The sequence below is a fragment of the Chelonia mydas genome, chromosome 10 (genome assembly GCF_015237465.2).
Source record: "Chelonia mydas isolate rCheMyd1 chromosome 10, rCheMyd1.pri.v2, whole genome shotgun sequence".
NCBI classification, from domain to species: domain Eukaryota; kingdom Metazoa; phylum Chordata; order Testudines; family Cheloniidae; genus Chelonia; species Chelonia mydas.
In genome coordinates this window covers 44,486,848-44,504,759 of record NC_051250.2, presented here as the reverse complement: position 1 = coordinate 44,504,759, position 17,912 = coordinate 44,486,848, and the positions used below count along the sequence as shown (strand labels likewise).

The window sequence follows — 17,912 nt, the reverse complement described above, 5'->3', positions numbered from 1 at the left end:
TGTTAACCTAGCTACCAGTTCTCAGGGAGGTAGATTACCTACGCCAACAGGAGAATCCCTTCTGTTGGTGTAGGTAGTGTCCGCACTGCAGCGCTGACGCTCTAGCATTTCAAGCCCTGAGCCACCTTCTTTCAAATATTCAGCCACTGCCCTTTCAATAGTAACTTACTGAGACTTCTTTGACTAATATACGGTCACCTAACTAAGCATTTTTTATATGCAAGAGTCTTTGCATATGTTATACAGCTTGCTTTATATTTTCATAAGCCCCAGCGCAGATGCCAAGTTGGAAAGTTAAGGACAGATGCTATCTTCGGGCTTTATACTTCTGCCCATCATTATAGTAGCTGAGCACCTTACAGGAAAAGGTACTGAGCAGAGATCAGTTAGCAAAGGTTTCTTTGGCATATAGGAGCAGTCCCCACTCCCTTACCCCTCTCCTGGGTGAAGAGGCATTTAGAGGAGCAATCCCATTTTGGTATATCAATAAGAGACTGTACAGGCAGACTCAGAAGGCTATTAGCAAATGCCCACAACTTATCCTCCCCTACCCTGCCTCCCAAACAGTGCAAAGCCCACACTCCTGAACTAGGCTTCTGTCTCTGATTTCTAGCTGGCAGCCAGTCTCCACTGCTCTGGAAAAAGGCTTGTTTTCTTGTTTCTATCACATGACGAGCAGGGGCAGGAACACTAACTTAATCAGATTAACATGCCAGAAGCTGAAATCCCACCCATCCAATCACTTAAAGCCCAGGCCCTGACACCGCTTTCTGAACTTCCTTTCATCCGCAATCTAAGTCAGTCATGTGAAGTCTGCCTGTCAGAGGCTTTCTTGGATTTCCTCAAATTCTTCTGCCAAGTTTTGATTAAAATCCTCCTAAGTAGTTTTTCCTTTATTTGATTTCCTAGAAACTGAGAAACGCTGCATTTCAGAGATCAGATATCGGCACTGAGTGGGAGATTTAATAACCACACACAGGCTGGGCATCTGTCTCCCCCATGCGCATGCTTATTAGGACAAATGGCAAATGGAAAGAGATTCTCTTTCTGTCTCCCTTAATAGACCATCAATTCCCCAGAGAGACAGTTCTTAATGGCCCCGTTGGTAATGATTCCTCCAATCCCTGACCTATCAACACACCCTAAGATATCTCCCTGGGCACTGCCTCCTGCCAGACTTACAATGGGGGTGACGTGTGATAAGGAAGATTACAAGACCCCAGTTCTGATACTGCTGCGAGCGTATGTTCAGGAAGCTATCAAGCCCTTTGTGATACTGGAACATGCTGTGTAATGCTCATCACAACCAAAGTGCTCCCCCAGCACACCACATCCTCTGTGCCATGATCAAACAACGCCAGGGAAGTGAAGTCTGGGCAGGACTGAGCCTGGTTGAATGATGCAGTCACAAATGCAAGTACAGCCCCAGGATGAGGCGGCAGTTTCCCTGCCTGAGAACACACCCTTGGTTCCCCTTCTAGTAGCTCAGGATCCTAGTTCAATCGGAGCATCTTTGGCAGATGCTCACCATTTTACCAGAGCCTAGAGACGGATCATGCTGAGACACTCTGCTTAGTTCTTGCAGGCCCTTCCTCTCCATTCGGAGACTTCCCAGGCTGTGGGGCACTGGTTTCCCAATGCTCAGCAGCCTAAAGAACATGCTCACGTAATACCTACCCTACACCCCAAAATATCCAGAGGGCCAAAGGGAAGAGGAACTCCACCGCCAAGAAGCAGCGTCCAAGAGGACCAGTACTTCTCGCCAGGCAAACATGCAGGACAGTAGTCCGCTGCAGCCTTAACGGGAGCTTTCACCATGATGCCATGGAAAGCTGGAAAGCCAGACTCCATCTCCAGGCTGCCCTGGATCCTCACCAAGGGACAAATCCTGAAGCGCTTTCTCAGGCAGGAGCACTTTTTCAGGCAGGAGCGGGCATTTCCTGCTAGTGAGTTGGGATGTGGGAACAACTTGATAGAAAGGCTGAATGACAGAACAGTCAGCAGAAGGATCCAGCGGCTCCTCTGTTCCCAGGGTGTTTGGCTGCAGGGATCGGAGCAGCCCAAAGACACTAATGAGACGAGGGTGCTTCCCCTGCAAGTGTTTGACATGTTCCTCTTCTGCTCCAATCTCTCACATGGGCTGGCATCTTCACTACAGAGGCCTCTGCAGAGACTTGCACCCAGACATCGCAGCACTCCAAGGAGATTTATATCCCTCAATGGAAGGAGGGCAATGGGAACCCTGCACGAGCATCACTGTAACTGCGCCAGCCTCTGCAGCTATACAACCACACCCAACCCCAGCTGCACCAGGCAGTCCTTGCCAGAGCAGAGGCAATCCAGGATTCTCAAATCCTTACCCGAAAGACACTTCCAGAGCGCAAGCGGTCAGTGACCCTGTCCATCTCACAGAGTGCAGCAAACAGGGCTGGAGATGGGCGGTGCTGAGTTCTGATCCCAGCCTGGCCTTGCACCTCGTGTGCCCAGAGACAAGTCAGCTCACCTCTGTCTCGTCACTTTCCACCGCTGTCCAAGGAGCACCCCAAGAGAGAACTGCTGAGCACAGCTGACAACAGGACTTGCAATCATTAAATGATTATCACAGGCATAGCAACCAGCACAGAGAGGGAAGTGACTTATGCCAGGTCACCCAGTGAGTCCGGGACATAGTCAGGACCCCTGCTGGCCAGAAGCCAAACCTGCAAACACCACAGGTACTGTCAAAAGCAGGATCTCATCCCTGAAGCACAGACACAGAGATGACTGCAGAGAGCAGCCCCTTCGTGCCCCAGAACAGAGCCAACACTCCGCAAGGCCAGGCATTCCAGCTCTCAGTGCTGGCAGTCACAGGCCAGTGATGCTGGTTACAGCAGGGTTACATAGAAAACGCTGGTTTCTTTCAGTGCTCGAGGCCTCCCCACCCCGCCCCGGAGATGCAGCGGCTCAACCCAGCTCCCTGGCCCTGTGGGCAGAGTGGAATATTAACAGCCAGCCCTGGAAAGGCCATGAAACATTACATACCTCAGCAGTTCCTGGACCTTGAAATGGTAATGCTAAGCAAAGCAGCAGCCTTCCTGTTAGCACACTTCTGGGCCCCAGGATATATATACAGTTCCCTTCCTCCCTCCGAGCCACAGACCAGCCAACAGCCCTTTAAACACTACAACACCCTTCTACTTACAAGGCACCCTATAGATCTGCCTGTCTCCTCGCAGCCAGGACGTGAGAGACATCACTGGCACATGCCAGCTCATTTCTGAGTCAGCTACCACCTCAAAGAGTGCCTTGGCATGCAGCCAGTCCTCTCCCTACAGGAACCTTTCAGACTTCCAAACAGATCTTCCCTATGCCTCCTCACAGGCCGAGCCTGGTCCAGCCTTCCCCCATCTCAAGGCTAGGGCCTGGATCACAGTCTCCAACCTGCTTTCCCCCTTCTCACTCTCTCCCACCCCTCCACCCTCAGTTAGTCAACCAAGTGACAGGAACAGTTACAAAAATAACACCTCCTTCTCCCGTCCTCTTTTACACACACGCTCGGGAACATGCACAGCACAGGCTCTTCCAGCACTGGGTCCACACGGCAGAGGGTATGGAGACCCCCAAGGGGCTGTTGTGCAGATCAGGACGAGGAGTGGAGTTCACTGCACCTCCCAAAGCTAACATGCTCTGGGCTCTAACTTCCAGCATGTCCCTGGAAGCTCTGATAACGAGTCCTTTCCAGGACCCAGACCCAGGGAGCAAGCGACTCTTTACCAACACAGGGATACAACACAGTTCCTGGCCACTGGAGCTGGGGTGAGAGGGGCAACTGATAAAGCCTTTCAGCCACAATCCGAGTTCCCCACCACCTCCTCTCATTGAAGAGTCAGCAGGAGAGATCTCCCTGCTCTCCCTGCTCTGCCCCATCTGTGGGCACACTTTACACCCAGACTGTTTTGCTGAGGCAAAGCCAAAAGACACAGCTTCCCAGCCACCCCAGCAGCCAAGGCGCTATGCAGAGGAGGTTAGCCTGAGAAAGGCGACCAACCACAAACAAGCCACCCAGTTCACTCCAGAGCAAGCCATAGCCAAGGGTGCCACAAGGGGGAGGCGCTGCTCCCGAAAGAGGGGAAGGCAGCTCACCGGAGTAAGAATAACTGGAGCAGGCCCTGCACTAGGAGGGAGCATGGAGATAGGAGAACCCTGCTTGCGATGGGGAAAGGTGGGAGGAAGAACTTTCTGACCAGCCATGCACCAAGGAGAGAACCATGCAGCACTAAGTTCCCACTGGCCTAGAAAGCAGTCACAAACAGCTCCATGGCCAAGTTCCGCAGGAAGGGGGAGGAAGCGGAGAGCCCTTCTGGTCAGCTCAGCAGTCCCTGGGAACTCTGGGAGGGACATGGGAATACAGAAGCCAGCCAAGAACTAAACACACAGGAACCAACTGCACAAGGCAAATCTATCTGCAACGGCAGAGTCAGGCCCTCTCACAGCTCCATGCACCCCACCCACACCCCCAGAGACCACAGAAGCCAATACAAACATCAATCCACCAAAAGCCAAACACAATCCCTTCCAAAGCAAACACTCTTGCAACGGCTTCTGCCTCTTCCTCGACAGGGGCCCTAACAGGCAAGTCCCCGTGGAAGAGGAGAGCTTTTCTAGGCACTAGTTCCTGTGACGGATATTGTGCCGTGCCACCCATGCTGTTATTCCATCTCTTGAGGCAGCTCCACTCCAAGCTCCCCCCATGCAGCAAGGCCATCCCCAGGGTGCTGCTACCACAGAAACGGGCAAGAGGCCCCAACTCAGCACTGCAACCTCCCTACCAGACAGTACCCTCCCCTCCACCCCTTGAGGGACCTGGCACAGCTCTTCTCCCCACCACCACCACAGCCACACCCAGCTGCCACGGGGTCTCCTATACCTCTCCTGCCTTCTTCCCAGCTGTGCTCCACGCACCAACCTTTCTCCAGACATGGAAGGGGCTTGTGGCCTTCTCCTTCCCCTAGTAAAGAGTCCAGGTCCACCTTCCCCTCCCCACCAGGCTCTCCCATAGCACCTCTCCACTGGTGTCTGGGGATGAGAGGCCTGGAGCAAAAGACCCACAGAATTGCATTAGTACAAGCCTGGCAAACACCTGGAATCAGGGGACATAGTAGGTTTTGTGCTTGCAGTGAGCCTGGAGAAAGAGGAGCCTGGCCCAAAAGGAACCAGCCTCAGAGGATGAAAGGACAGATAAGTATCTCCTGGGTAAGGAAGGGGTTTCTCCTTCCAACATGACCCACTGGAGAGTCCCCTTTCTGTGAAGTGGGATCCAGGTGGCAGCTTCCCCCATCCCCAAAAATGAGCTGGGATCTACTCTAGCATGGCTGCTCTGGTGTTCGAGAATCGGTTCCTCTCACCCACCAAGTCAATGTGGGATGGCCACTTTCTGACACAGTCCCTCAGACCTGCTTGGGTGTTTGGGAGGAGGCACCGTCCTTTCCAAAGCCAGCATCAGAGACCTACTCTGTCAGCAAGCATGAGGTAAGCCACCCACTCCCACCAGCAAACATACCACTCCTCTGAAGTACCTGGTCTCCAACACCAGAGACGGCAGAGTCCCAAGAGGCATTGTACATTACGCTGCTGTTCCACCCTCCCAGACATACACAGTAAGTCACTCTGTTGAATGGAGAACCCAGGAAAGTAGTATGTTCCCATGGCCCGGTGGCGGGAGTAGCTCTGTGTTATGGCATGGAAAGACAGGAGTCTGTTCCCTGGAATAAGCGAGAGTTTAACAGGAAGCAAAGAAGCCTCCCCCATTCTATACACCTTGTCACAGCCTCACAAACACTCAGGTGCTGTTTGATTATAGGTCATCAGATCACAAGTTCCCCAAACCAGCACCACTCTTTATGTTGCAACCCAGCCTGGCAACAATGGCCCAAACAGAATCACAGCCCTTCCATCGGCTCAGCTGAGAACAAGAAAGGTGAACCAGCATGCTCATTGCACCCAATGATGAGGCTGTCACTGAAATGACATTAAACCTGCTCCGTTAGTAAGTGTGGGAACTACTCCAAGGTCCCTGAGGAGCACGGCTCCAGGAGCAGATTTGGTCACTGGCAGATGAGACCTCGCATACTCCTCCTGCTCCCCCACAGGACTGTAAGATCAACCTGTCTCATTCTGAAGTCTTTTGGGGTTCCCAGTGCTGGAGGGATGGGAGGGGCTGACTGCATTAGGGAAACAGTCAGATAGATGTGCCCTGCATGGCATGGGGTCCTTAAGCAAACGCACAGCCACCACCAGACTGAAAGCAAAGCAAAGAACACTGAGGGGCCATTCAGAAGCCATTCAGCCTCACAATCTGACCCACCTCCAACAGTCCCCACTGGCTGGGAAATCTCCCTTGGAGTGGAGAGTCAGAGGCCGGGTCACACGCGAGGAAGCTGGACCCTTCGTTCAAATCTCTAATCACAACTCCTCCAGGGAGCTGCGAAGCACGCAAATGGTGCAGATTTACAGCTGCCCCAAGGAGAGGAAGCAGCTTGGAACCAGAGCGTAAACTTAGTCACAAGGAGCTTTTACGCCTCTTTTATCCTCCTCTCCATTGCATGCATCATTCCACTCTCCCTCTTGGCAAACACTGATCCCTTTTCTCAGCATTGCCAATTAGCTTTGTTCTCTGCGCCAGCACCCTCAAGGGCGTCCTCAAATCCCTGTTCCCAGAGGGGTGCAGGCTGCTGCTCCAGCAAAGGCAGCCCCATACTGCAGGGGCTGACAACAGTTTAACTGGGTACAGCAGTAAAGAATAAATGCGTATTAAGATGAGCTGGTCCTTTAACTTACCCTTCCCCATGCGCATACTGCCAGCCCATTCCCAATTGCACAACTGGGAAATTAACAGGAGAGAGATGCAATTTTCCCTGCCTTCCTTGCTTATAAAACTCCAGAGGTGGGATCTGCTGAAATCCGCAGCCTGCCACATCTAGCGGTTTAAAAGCAGTACATAGAAATAACCTCTCAGTGGGAGCCAAAAATCAAAGCCTAACCCCATGGTTTTAAGTGAGCAAGTCCAATTTCCTCCTTTGTAGCTCCTGACACATGTTGGCTGCATGCCGCTTTCTTCCCTTGTTCCTGCACCAGAAGGCTCTGCACTGCAGGTCAGGGGATGATAAGGAAATGAACAGTGTAATTTCCAAGGCCTCCAAACACGGCCCTGTCAGCAGCTCTGGAGGTAGCTTACTCAACCGTGGTTAGAAGAGGGAAACCACAGTGAGAGGAGCTGGGACGAGCCAGCAGCTGCTGATACATGTTCCCCAACGCCTCCCGGAAACCTTTGGCCCTGCCTGCCTGGCCAGATTGGCTGGGTTTGTGAAAGCCGTTCCAACCGCCATTCCCTGAGAAGAGAGCAGAGATCTACACAAAGCAGAGAGTGGGAAATGGCTCAGACTGAAAAATCTTGGTCCCCAGTCCCCCAGAAGCACAGCCCCACTCCCCAAGCACAGCTCAAGGGACAAAAACAGCCTGGGGAACTCAAAATAGGGCTTTCACTCCTATCAGGGAGGCCATCACATTTGTCTACATTTTTGGTAGATCAGGCCTATCACTTAATAACCCATCAGCAGGGTGAGCAAGTTCCCCCAACCACCACCAGTAGCTCCAAGCCCACAGGCATAACTAAGAAACCCCAAATGTCTATAAGGCCAATCTCCTCTCCCCCTGGGGACAAAGATGCACTCCCAAGTCACCATGAGAACAGATCTTCTGGGCGCAAGCATGTGCCCTTAAACCACTGTGAACACGCATCCCGCAGCCAGAGGGGACTGCCCTTCAGCCACAACAAACCGACTGTGACATGCCAGTGCACACGTCCAATGAGGGGAAATATTCAAGAGAGTTGAGGTTCAAGTTTCCAAGGGGTTTGTTAAACTGAGAGCTGCATGTGTCCCCTAACAGAGCAGCCCGTGAGTCACTGCCCATCACGTGACAAGGCTGCTTGTGCCAACAGGTTTCAAAGTCTCAGTCAACATTACGAGCAGGGGGTACCTCATTCAAACTGCTGGTGGATGCTGGCAAGAGAGCATCCCAAACTCAAAGGGCCCACTCCATCCTCCACTCGGCGTTTCTGCAGAAGACTCAGCACACAGCCTGATTTAATGCAGGCCGAGCTACAAATTCCCTAACTTTAATCTGCTTAACCTGGTCCCTCAAAGGTACACCGGACCCTCGCCAGAACGCAGGATTTGGGATCCATGCCAAGTACCGCGTTATAGCAGGGACCGCGTTAAAATGAAATTACTGTATACAGTAAATATCACATCCATAAAGTATAGAAAACCTTAGAAAATAAACTACTTGAAGGAAACAATAAATGAGAAAAAAGTGCTGCTTTATTAGAGATTTAATGTCGACATTACAATAAATTAGTCTAGTTTTGCTTAAAAAAAGTCAGTGAGTTGCTTTTGCTTCTTGCTCCTGCGCCGCTACCGCTTAGCAAACTGCAAAGGGCTACGTAGCTGCGTAATTTTTTATAGGCTCAACGTCTTGCGCCTCAAACCATCTCAAAGCAGTCTCTAAGCCAGCTATGGTTGCAGCTGACGTTGGAACGACGTCCACTTCATCTTCCTCTTCTTCTTCCACGGCGAAGGCCGATTCTTCAGCTTCTGGAATGTTGTTTGGTCATACTGCCTGAAGAATTTGGTCATCCGTTACACTTTCAGCAACGGGACAAAATTCTTCTGCTTCATCGTCGCCTCTTATCCAGGACTCGGTATTTAGTGGCAGAACAGTTACCCCAAGCCCGGACAGTTGCTGGCACAGCTCCTGCATCCACTTCATGTCTGTTCTTCCAACTTTCTCCTCTGTAAATCCCAAGAAGTCGAATTCCTCGTCAGACTATGATCTGCTTTCTTCATTTTCTTCCAGGAGCGGGTGGTGGCCAAACGACTCCCTCAGTCCCACCATCCAACAGCGATTTATCGTTTCAGCGTGTGATAAATTCCAGGAATCGCCGCCAATGTAAAAGAAGTCTTTTATAGTCAACTTCTTCAGAAAATCGGTGACAGACAACTCGCCTTCTATCACCTGTCGTACCAAGTTCCGTCGATAGCTTGATCAAGCGGCTGGATTTTGGAAGTCGTGTTTTTAGGTAAGTATTCAACCCGTATTTTACCATCACAGGTTCTGAGTCTTTTGGCCGGAGGATGCGCTGGACAGTTGTCTAGCAAAAGAATGGCCTTTTCTTCTAAGCGTTTTGCCCACAAATGCTTTCGCACAGAAGGGACAAATTAGGTGAAGAACCATTGTTCAAAAATCTCTCGCCATCCAGGAATTTTTAGAGTTTTTGTACGAAAACGGCAGGCAATTCACATTTATGTGATGAAAGCACCGAGTTATGTGAGACTTTCCAAAGCACAATGGTTTTAATTTATGCTTGCCTGTTGCATTCACACAGAACAATAAAGTAAGGCGATCTTTTGCCTGTTTATATCCTCCTTTCTTACGTTCATCTGTTCTGACAGCCAGGGATTTATCGGGCAACATTTTATAATAAATTCCTGTTTCATCTGCATTGTAAACCTGTTCCTCCGAGTAACCCTCTGCCTGTAAAATTTCCCTCAGCTTCAAAGGGTACAATTGCGCTGCCGTGCCGTCAGCAGAGCGTTTTTCTCCCGAAACCGCAATCTGAGAGATTCCGTGTCTTTTCTGAAATTGCCCTAGCCAACCCGAACTCACCTTAAAATTGCTGAATTTGCCATTAAGTTCCAGGTCAAATTTTTCCACTTGCATAGCTATAAGCGAACCAGAGATGGGAATGCCTTTCTGCTGTTCTTGCACAAACCACGTGGACACCGCAGAACCAAGATCGGCATCATTCACTAAAGAGGCTCGTTTTCTTTGAAAGCCATGCTTTTCATCCAGGTTACGAATGTAAATTCCGAGCTTGTCAGCATTCTTTAGCCATCCACAAAAGGTGGACTCGTTAATGCCAATATCGCGGCTAATCTTTGCCTGGGTTTCGCCATTTCTAAGTTGTTCGATAGCGTCCAATTTCTCCTGCACCGAGTAAGCCTTCCTTTTGCCCAACATTTTTGACATCTTTCTAAAGATTAATACTGTACCTGTAAATTTGTATTCATTACATCTGTATGGCGTTCTAGGCCTAGAGCAATCGTCTTAGGGCTTGTCTATAGTACAGCATGGGGTCGATCTAAGATACGCATCTTCAGCTGCATGAATAGCTGACGCTCTCCCGTCAACTGCGTTTGCGCTCCTCATTCTGGTGGAGTACTAGAGTCGACAGGAGAGCGCTCAGCGGTTGATTTATCATGTCTATACTCAAAAGAATTGTACTGTCAGTACTTAAATTTGGGATCCATGGCTGCGACTGCGTTATAATTCAAATCGTTCTAGCGAGGGTCCGGTGTATATTAATGAGCACGGGGCAGTCATGCTTTGTTCTGTTTTTGTCTTGGTTTTGCATTACACAGGGCAATTTGCAAAGCACGTAGAAAAACTCAAGATTCCAAAGCCAAAGGGACCGTTGTGATGACCTAGTCGGACCTCCTGTATAGAACAAGCCAGAGAACGTCCTCTAAATAATTTTTAGGGACCATCTTTTAGCAAAAGAGCCAAGTCTTGATTTAAAAATTGCCAGTGATAGAGAATTCACTATGACCCTTGGTAAATTGTTCCAGTGGTTAACTACTCATTTCCAGTTTGAATTTGAATTCAACTTCCAGCCACTGGATCATGTTAGACCTTTCTCTGCTAGACTAAGAGCCCATTGTAAAATATCTGCTCCCCATGTGGGTACTTACAGACTGTGATTAAGTCACCCCTTCACCTTTTCTTTGCTACACTAAATAGATTGAACTCTCAGTCTATCACTATCAGGCAGGTTTTCCAATCCTTTAATCATTCTCCTGTCTCTTCTCTGAATCCTCTCCAATTTATCAAAATCCTTCTTGAATTGTGGACACCACAACTGGACACAGGATTCCATCGGCAGTTGCACCAGTGCCAAATACAGAGGTACAATAACCTCTCTGCTCCTACTCAAGGTTTCCCCATTTATGCATTCCAGGATCACATTAGCCCTTTTGGCCACAGTGTCATGCTGGGAGCTCATGTTCAGCAGCTTATCCACCATGACCCCAAAATCTTTTTCAGAGTCCTTGCTTCTTAGGAGAGAGCTCCCATACTGCAAGTGTGGCCTGCAGTCTCTGTTCCCGGATGTATACATTTGGCTCTATTCAAATGCATATTGTTGCTTGTGCACAGTTTACCAAATAATCCAGACTGCTCTGTATCAGTGACCTGTCCTCTATTATTTACCACTCCTCCAATTTGTGTGTCATTTGCCAACTTTATCAGCGCTGATTTCAGGTTTTCTTCCAGTTCAGTGATAAATGTTCTATAGCATATGGCCAAGAACTGATCCCTGCAGGACCGCAACAGAAAAACATCCACTCAATGATGATTTCCTGTTTACAGTTACATTTTGAAACCTATCAGCCAGTTTTTAGTCCATTTAACATATGCCATGTTAATTTTATATCAGTGTAATTTTTTAATCAGAATGTCATGCGATACCAGTGAAATGCCTTGGAGAAGTTAAGTATATCACATCAACGCTATACTGCAGCATTGTTACTAAGTAAATTCAGAGCTAGATGGACTGAGCAAGACCAGAGCATGGCTAACAGCCCTTAGAAATGCTCTTTTAATATAAAGATGCCTCAGGAACAAGAAGCTAAACATGAGTGCATTCCGGAGCGCTTTCTGGAATCCACAGGATATGCAACCAGCCCAGCTAGCTACAGAGTACCCACAAAGACACAGCAGCCTCCAGGACTCAGAGCAGAACAGACACAGATGAGGAGCCGCAGCCTAGTACTCGGCAGGATAGAGAACCTATTTGCTTCTTTTGTTTCCAGCCTGGTTCTCCGGGGAGCGGTGGGGATTGGAGCAGAGAAGCCAATTGAACCATCCCAAACTCAAGCGCAGTTCAGAGGAATAACTAGCCCACCACACGCAGTGGAACATCAAGTCCTGCCGGTGACATACAGACGGGGAGGGGCAGTTGGCTGGAATAGGGAACCTGGAAATTCTTATTGAGAGGTATTTGACTGTTACGCTGCTTTCCTGCCACTGCTGTCAGCTAGTGAAGGAGAGCAGGGCAGGTCTCAAGGGCACCAGGAGACACCCAGAGGATGGTGAGTAGTTGAAGACTGCTGATATATAGCAGCAGAAAGGGCCAAGGCAGGAGTGGCCTTCACCTGCTGATAGGATGAGCTGAGGGACCACCAGACACAACTCCACAGCCTTCCGCACTATGCTGCTTCCTTGGAAGTGATTAGCGGTGCTTCTCTGATCTGATCATGGGAGTTAAAGCACCAGCAGTCCATGTTGCTAACAAAACCAGTACGAACGGTGGGAATTTTTAGGGGAGGAAGTCTGGGAAAGAGACTAGGATTTGGGATTCTCGCTCTTTTCCAGCCTCAGTCGGTCCCTGTCCACATTAGAGCTCATGCAATATTTTCAATCGGGTCCAGCAAGCTCAGTGGTGACAGAGCTGCATCTGCATCCACATTTGGCACCTTCTGACAAATGTATGAGACACCATGCTATGGATTTCTGGGGCAAGAGTTTATCTACAGAAACATTTCTGTGAGCACCGCTGCTAATATCTGTGCTACATCCTCCTTTAAAATGGCTACTCCTGGCAGTGTAGACAGGAACAAAGCTTTACAGCTGTGTTCAGGATCCACCTTTTCTGCCTGTTTGTATATTTTAGAAGGAAAAGCTGCCTGTATCAGAGCAGCTGCCTGCGACCGCCAGTTCAACAAACAGAAGTCCTGTGTAGACTGGGCATGGCTCTAGAAGCCTGCTCCAAGCTAGCTTCTTAACACCACAGCAGCTAACCATCTAATGCTAATATTGCCTGCCCACTCCCAACTGCACAACTGGGAAATTCACCCAACAGAGATACGTCCCCTCCCGTGCACCCCTGCTAGCTGTTCCTGGAAGATGGGCACTCAGCTTCCCACCCCAGCCCCTGAACACGGAAGAGCCCCATGCCAGCAAGAGGGAATCATGTGATGGCACAGCTGAGCCTCAGCCATGTGTTCAAATGGCTGAGGTATTATAGGCCTTGCCTACTCCAGCTTCTCCCACACTGTAAGATTTCCCCATCCCTTCAGTATCAGCAATGGTAGGAACCCTGGGGGGAGAAGGCTAGTGCAGATGCCACCTGAGCACTGACAGCACGGGGCTCACCTGTGGGGGGGGCACATCCATCTGCAGCCCCCTAACCACAGGCCTTGAAGGGAAGGGTGATGAGCCCCCGCCCCGCGCCTATACACACACCACACACAATACGGAGAGGGGTTTTCTCTAGCGCTGACTTCCCGGTCGCTGATGTTTGCCTTTTCTTAGGTTGCAGCAGCATCACATCTGGCCACTCATCCTGCTCAACAAGCTCTCAATCAAAACAAAGCCGGGGCAGCAGCCCAGAGCTCGGAGGCGCTTTTGTTTAAGGCTCAATATCCCCTCCCTCCCCATCCCCCGCGCCAAGAGGGGAGCAGAAGGAAGAAGGCAGCACCAGAGGGCTGCGCTGACAATGGCAGCAGGCAGCATCTGCTGGGGTGCGCCTCACCCTCCCACTTGGGCTCCGTGCAGACAGAACAGCGAGCTCTGCACTGGAGCAGCCGCCAGCCACGGCAGCAGGGGCAGAGAGAAAGTGGCAAGGGGCTGCCATGGATAGAGCGATGAGCAAAAGGAGGGCAGAGGGAGCAGCGCCACACAGACATCCGTCATTCACTGTCCTTCACAGCCCCCAGCCCAGCACAGGGAGCCATCCTCAGTGACTAGGGGGCAGCTCACCCGGCAAACAACCCCTCAGAGCCTGCAGGCCATTTCTCACCATGCACAGCCATTCTGTAAACCCTCTCCCCAAGAACAACCATGTTTTTTCCAAGCTGCCCAGGCCTCCCCAGGAACTCTGGCTGTTGCCCAGGCAGAGCACACCATAACAGCACACCATACCCCAACCCTGTCTGGGCTGTGCACATTCAGGCCCCTCCTTCACAGGAGAAAAAACAAAGGTCCCACATTGACAGCTCGTAGGGACACACAGGACGCTGGGAGAGCACCCCGGGCCCATTTGATCTTGCACAGTGGGCAATATAACATTCCCAAGCCTACCCCTGCCATGCAGGGAGCTGCACAGGGGTCTGGCAGGAACACGTACCCGTTACTGCTACACACCCTCCCCCCTGAGTCGGTTCTGCTCTCCACTCGGTCTCCACAGAGTCTGACACTGATTTGGAACAAGCCCTTTTACTGCAAAACTTTGCAGCTTTTGAGGACACCAGTTCCTGAGGCCCTGCTAATCCATCGCAGGCACGCTCCCTTCTCTCAGGAGAAGTCCCCCTCTCATGTTCTTCCCGTACTGCCTGCAGCCCTCTTTTCAAGGCCTTCATCGCCCATAGGACCCCCAGCCCTAGCCTTCCCCCACAGAACATGAGCCTCACCCCTGGGACCATTGCACCTGGTCCACAAGCCATGGCACCACTCCCTGGGCCTGGCACGTGAAGTGTGTGGTTTATATGATCTATCTGCAACATGTTCAGTTTCTTCAACTGGATGTTCAGTGCCAGAACAAGCCCAGTGGTGGTGCACAGGCTTGACCACCACCACAGCAAGTGCTTGTGTGCGGCCATGTACGGTTTATGGGTGTACTAGAGGGTTGCAGCAGTGGTGGTAATATCCAAATTGTCTAGTGCAGACAAGCATCTAGAGCCAGGTCTTGGAATGGTCTTATGCCTCCAAGGAGCTGTATCAGCTCATCCTGCACTCTGCAGTAGAGATCTTGCAAGGACAAGGCCACTCATGAGCTAAACTACTTGCACATGGCAGCCAAAGGAAGCGGCTTTCCCACTGGTGTCACAGCTATCTAAGATTATATGAGCAGGACCAAGACAGCAGGATCATGGAGCTGCGCAGGAAGAAAGCCCGCCATTTTCCACAGCCCCGCTTTGTGGACGGATTAGCTCCAGAGCCAGACGTGCTTGTTGCCAGGAGCAGCAACAGAATCTTAGCACCCAAGGCTGATCTGAAAGAGAAGGGGGTAGTTTGTGGGCAATACCCACTCACCCCCAGCACAGCCCTGCCAGCTCACCCATGACAATCTCTACAAGCTGTCACAAGGATAGGACAATATGAAATAGCATTTAACATGGAAAACTGCCCACAGCCACAGACATATTGATGCCCACACGCTGACAATGACAACAGGTACCACTAGGCCAATGTACAAACTGCAGGCCTGGGTATAGGGAGAACAAGGCCCCATCACCCTACCCGGCGTTGCAGGGACAGGAGCAGGACAGCTCCAGCTTCTCTGCCACACCCTGGGACAGATTCTATACTTATTAACTCTTATATATGGACATTGTCTCCCTTGCTACAACTGATGTAATTATAGAGAAATCAATTTATACATCAGCTGCTAGGACCAGCTCAACACAGGGTGAGCCTGCACAGAGCGAGCCTGCACAGAGCACCCCCGGCCAATCGGGCAGCTTAGAGAGCCAGTCCGTCTGCCCTGCTCAGCTGGGAGCTACAGGAAGAATGGAGAGCGCAGGGCCCGACACCCAAACACCACAAGCCAAAGCCACCACAAGCTGGCATACCTTGTTACCAATTAACCAAGCTCATCCGGGGGAGGAGCAGAGATCAGAGCAGCACAGCACCCACGTGGTACCATCAGCAGCAGAGCTCACTTAGCTCCAGACCTCAACTGCAGCCATTTTCAGAGAACAGCTCTCCAGTATCACAGGCTCTGGTGCGTTCAGGTATGCAGTTCATGGCTGTTGAGGATTGCTAGGGAGCTAGGAGCTCAAGCCACCTTCAGCCCTGCCCACAAAGGGGGAAGCAAAGAGTTGCATCCTCTTCTCATTGACAAAACACAAACTACGTCCCCTGGCTTCCTTAGCTTGCCGCAAAGTACACCAAACCTTGACTGTCAGGAACAATCCTACACAGGACCAGTGGATGGTAAGATGCTCCTCCCTCATCTCAAACACTCATGACTCACAGCTGTGGACTGGGGATCTGGAGAGGCCCATCTCCCAGAGGCTAAGGAAGGACAGTTCTTTACTGTACAGTCCATTTTAAAGAGGCCAGAACTGCGTTCCACCCCTGGCCCAGGGAGCCATTTCATGGCCCAACGCATCTTGCTGGCAAGCAGCTTGCCCAAGATACAGCCTACGTTTTGCTGTTCCCAGGTCCATCCCGTTACAACTCACCAGAACCTAGTGCAGCACACACAGCAAGTCCTATTCATTCTAGAGGCCACTGGAAGCAACTGCCTCCATCTCCTGCTGCTGAAGGGGAGCAGTCCCACTGCAGCCTACTCCTGGCAAAGCATTAGGGGCAGAACGTGTACAGAGCACCGCTCCACTGAAATGGGGAGCAGACATGGGGCTGCATACACCGCCTGCTCTCCACAGCAGTGTCCCTCCACCCCTCCTGACTAGCGACTCGCCTGCCTCTTACCTTCTCTGCTTTGACCTTTTTTGGCTGCCGGCACTCACTTTCCCCATCCTCCATCTCCGATTTAACTCCCAAAGGATTGAGCGCAGCTCCCGTGTCGATAGCTATACTCCCGAGCTGCTCGGCTGCAGCAGGTTCTGGCCCTTGGCCTGCATCGTACTGTCCCACCCTCACAGCAAGGGCGAGAGGCTGGAGCACGCTGGGCTCCTTCTCTGATGGAGCCCCCACACCCTCACTCCTTTCCTTCTTGCTCTTGGATGAGCTGCCCTCCTTCTCCTTTTTGGAGCTGGCCACACTGCGAGATGCCTTGGCCGACTTCTCAGTGCCCTTTGGGATGACAGCAGCCACCAAGCCGCCCGAACTGGCGCCATCCCCAGAGCGTCCCTGAACCTCCTTCTTGCCGCTGGCCCCATCGCTGGGAGTGAACAGAGAGGTTCCTTGGGCCGGCTTGCCACTGTCCTTGCCACTCTTGCTCCTCTTGGATTTGGACTTGCCCTCCTTGCCCTGAGGGCCCGGCACCGGAGTCACAAACTTGATGTTATCAGGCAGTGTGGCCACAGCGTTGGGCGCCGGCAGCCCCACCTCTTTGGAGCCTGACATTTCCAGTTTCTGCTGGTCCTTCTCCAAGTCAGCGTCCAGGTCAATGATGAGGTTCCCTACTCCAATGTCCCACTCATCCCCACTGTCGTACGTCTCAACAGGGTTTGCGTCCACTCCTTTCCCTCCGGAAGCTCCGCTGCTCAAGGACATCTTAGAGTTCACAGCCCACCTCAAAGTTCTAGGCTCTTCCCTGCCTCCACGCCTTCCGGATCCCAGGCAGCAGCTGCAGCTATGTCCTCAGGCCTCCAGTGGTCAGGGTCTGTCCAGGTGACGGCATCATCATCGCTGAAAGGGAGAGCAAGAACAGGTGTTACAAGGAGCAGCTTGGGGAAGCCTGTTTGAGTGATCTTCCTAGAACAGGCACACACACCTTCACTACTACAGGGGCCCAACAGGTACCTGTGCCCCACCACAGACACATGGATCCTGAACTCCCCGCAACCTCTCTCTCTCTCTCTCTCTCTCTTTCTCTCTCACACACACACACAACCACAGACACACTGAGCCTGAACTCTACACACACACACACACACACACACAGGCTGTCTCTCACTCACACACACCACCACAGAGCCTGAACCCACACACACGCTGTCTCTCTCTCTCACTCACACACATCCCACCACCACCAGTCACGCAAAGTCTGAACCCCCCCACCCTCTCTCTCTCATACACACGCACGCGCAGTCTCACACAACACGTGCCCCACCACAGATACAGGAAGCCTGAATTTTCTCCCCCCGCACGCACACACACACACAGTCACTCACTCACACACGCAC

General features: G+C 51.4%; 1 protein-coding gene across 9 annotated transcripts in view; it reads right to left on the bottom strand.

The window, feature by feature from the left end:
* ZNF609 (zinc finger protein 609) overlaps nt 1-17,912 on the bottom strand; it is a 120,938-nt gene that overhangs the window by 82,495 nt on the left and 20,531 nt on the right. For all 9 annotated transcript variants that reach the window (XM_043523792.1, XM_043523795.1, XM_037910783.2 and 6 more), the window contains exon 2: nt 16,534-17,415. In XM_043523792.1, coding sequence (XP_043379727.1) covers nt 16,534-17,280 — 747 coding nt within the window. In that variant the 5' untranslated portion in view covers nt 17,281-17,415. The remainder of the gene's footprint in view (nt 1-16,533; nt 17,416-17,912) is intronic.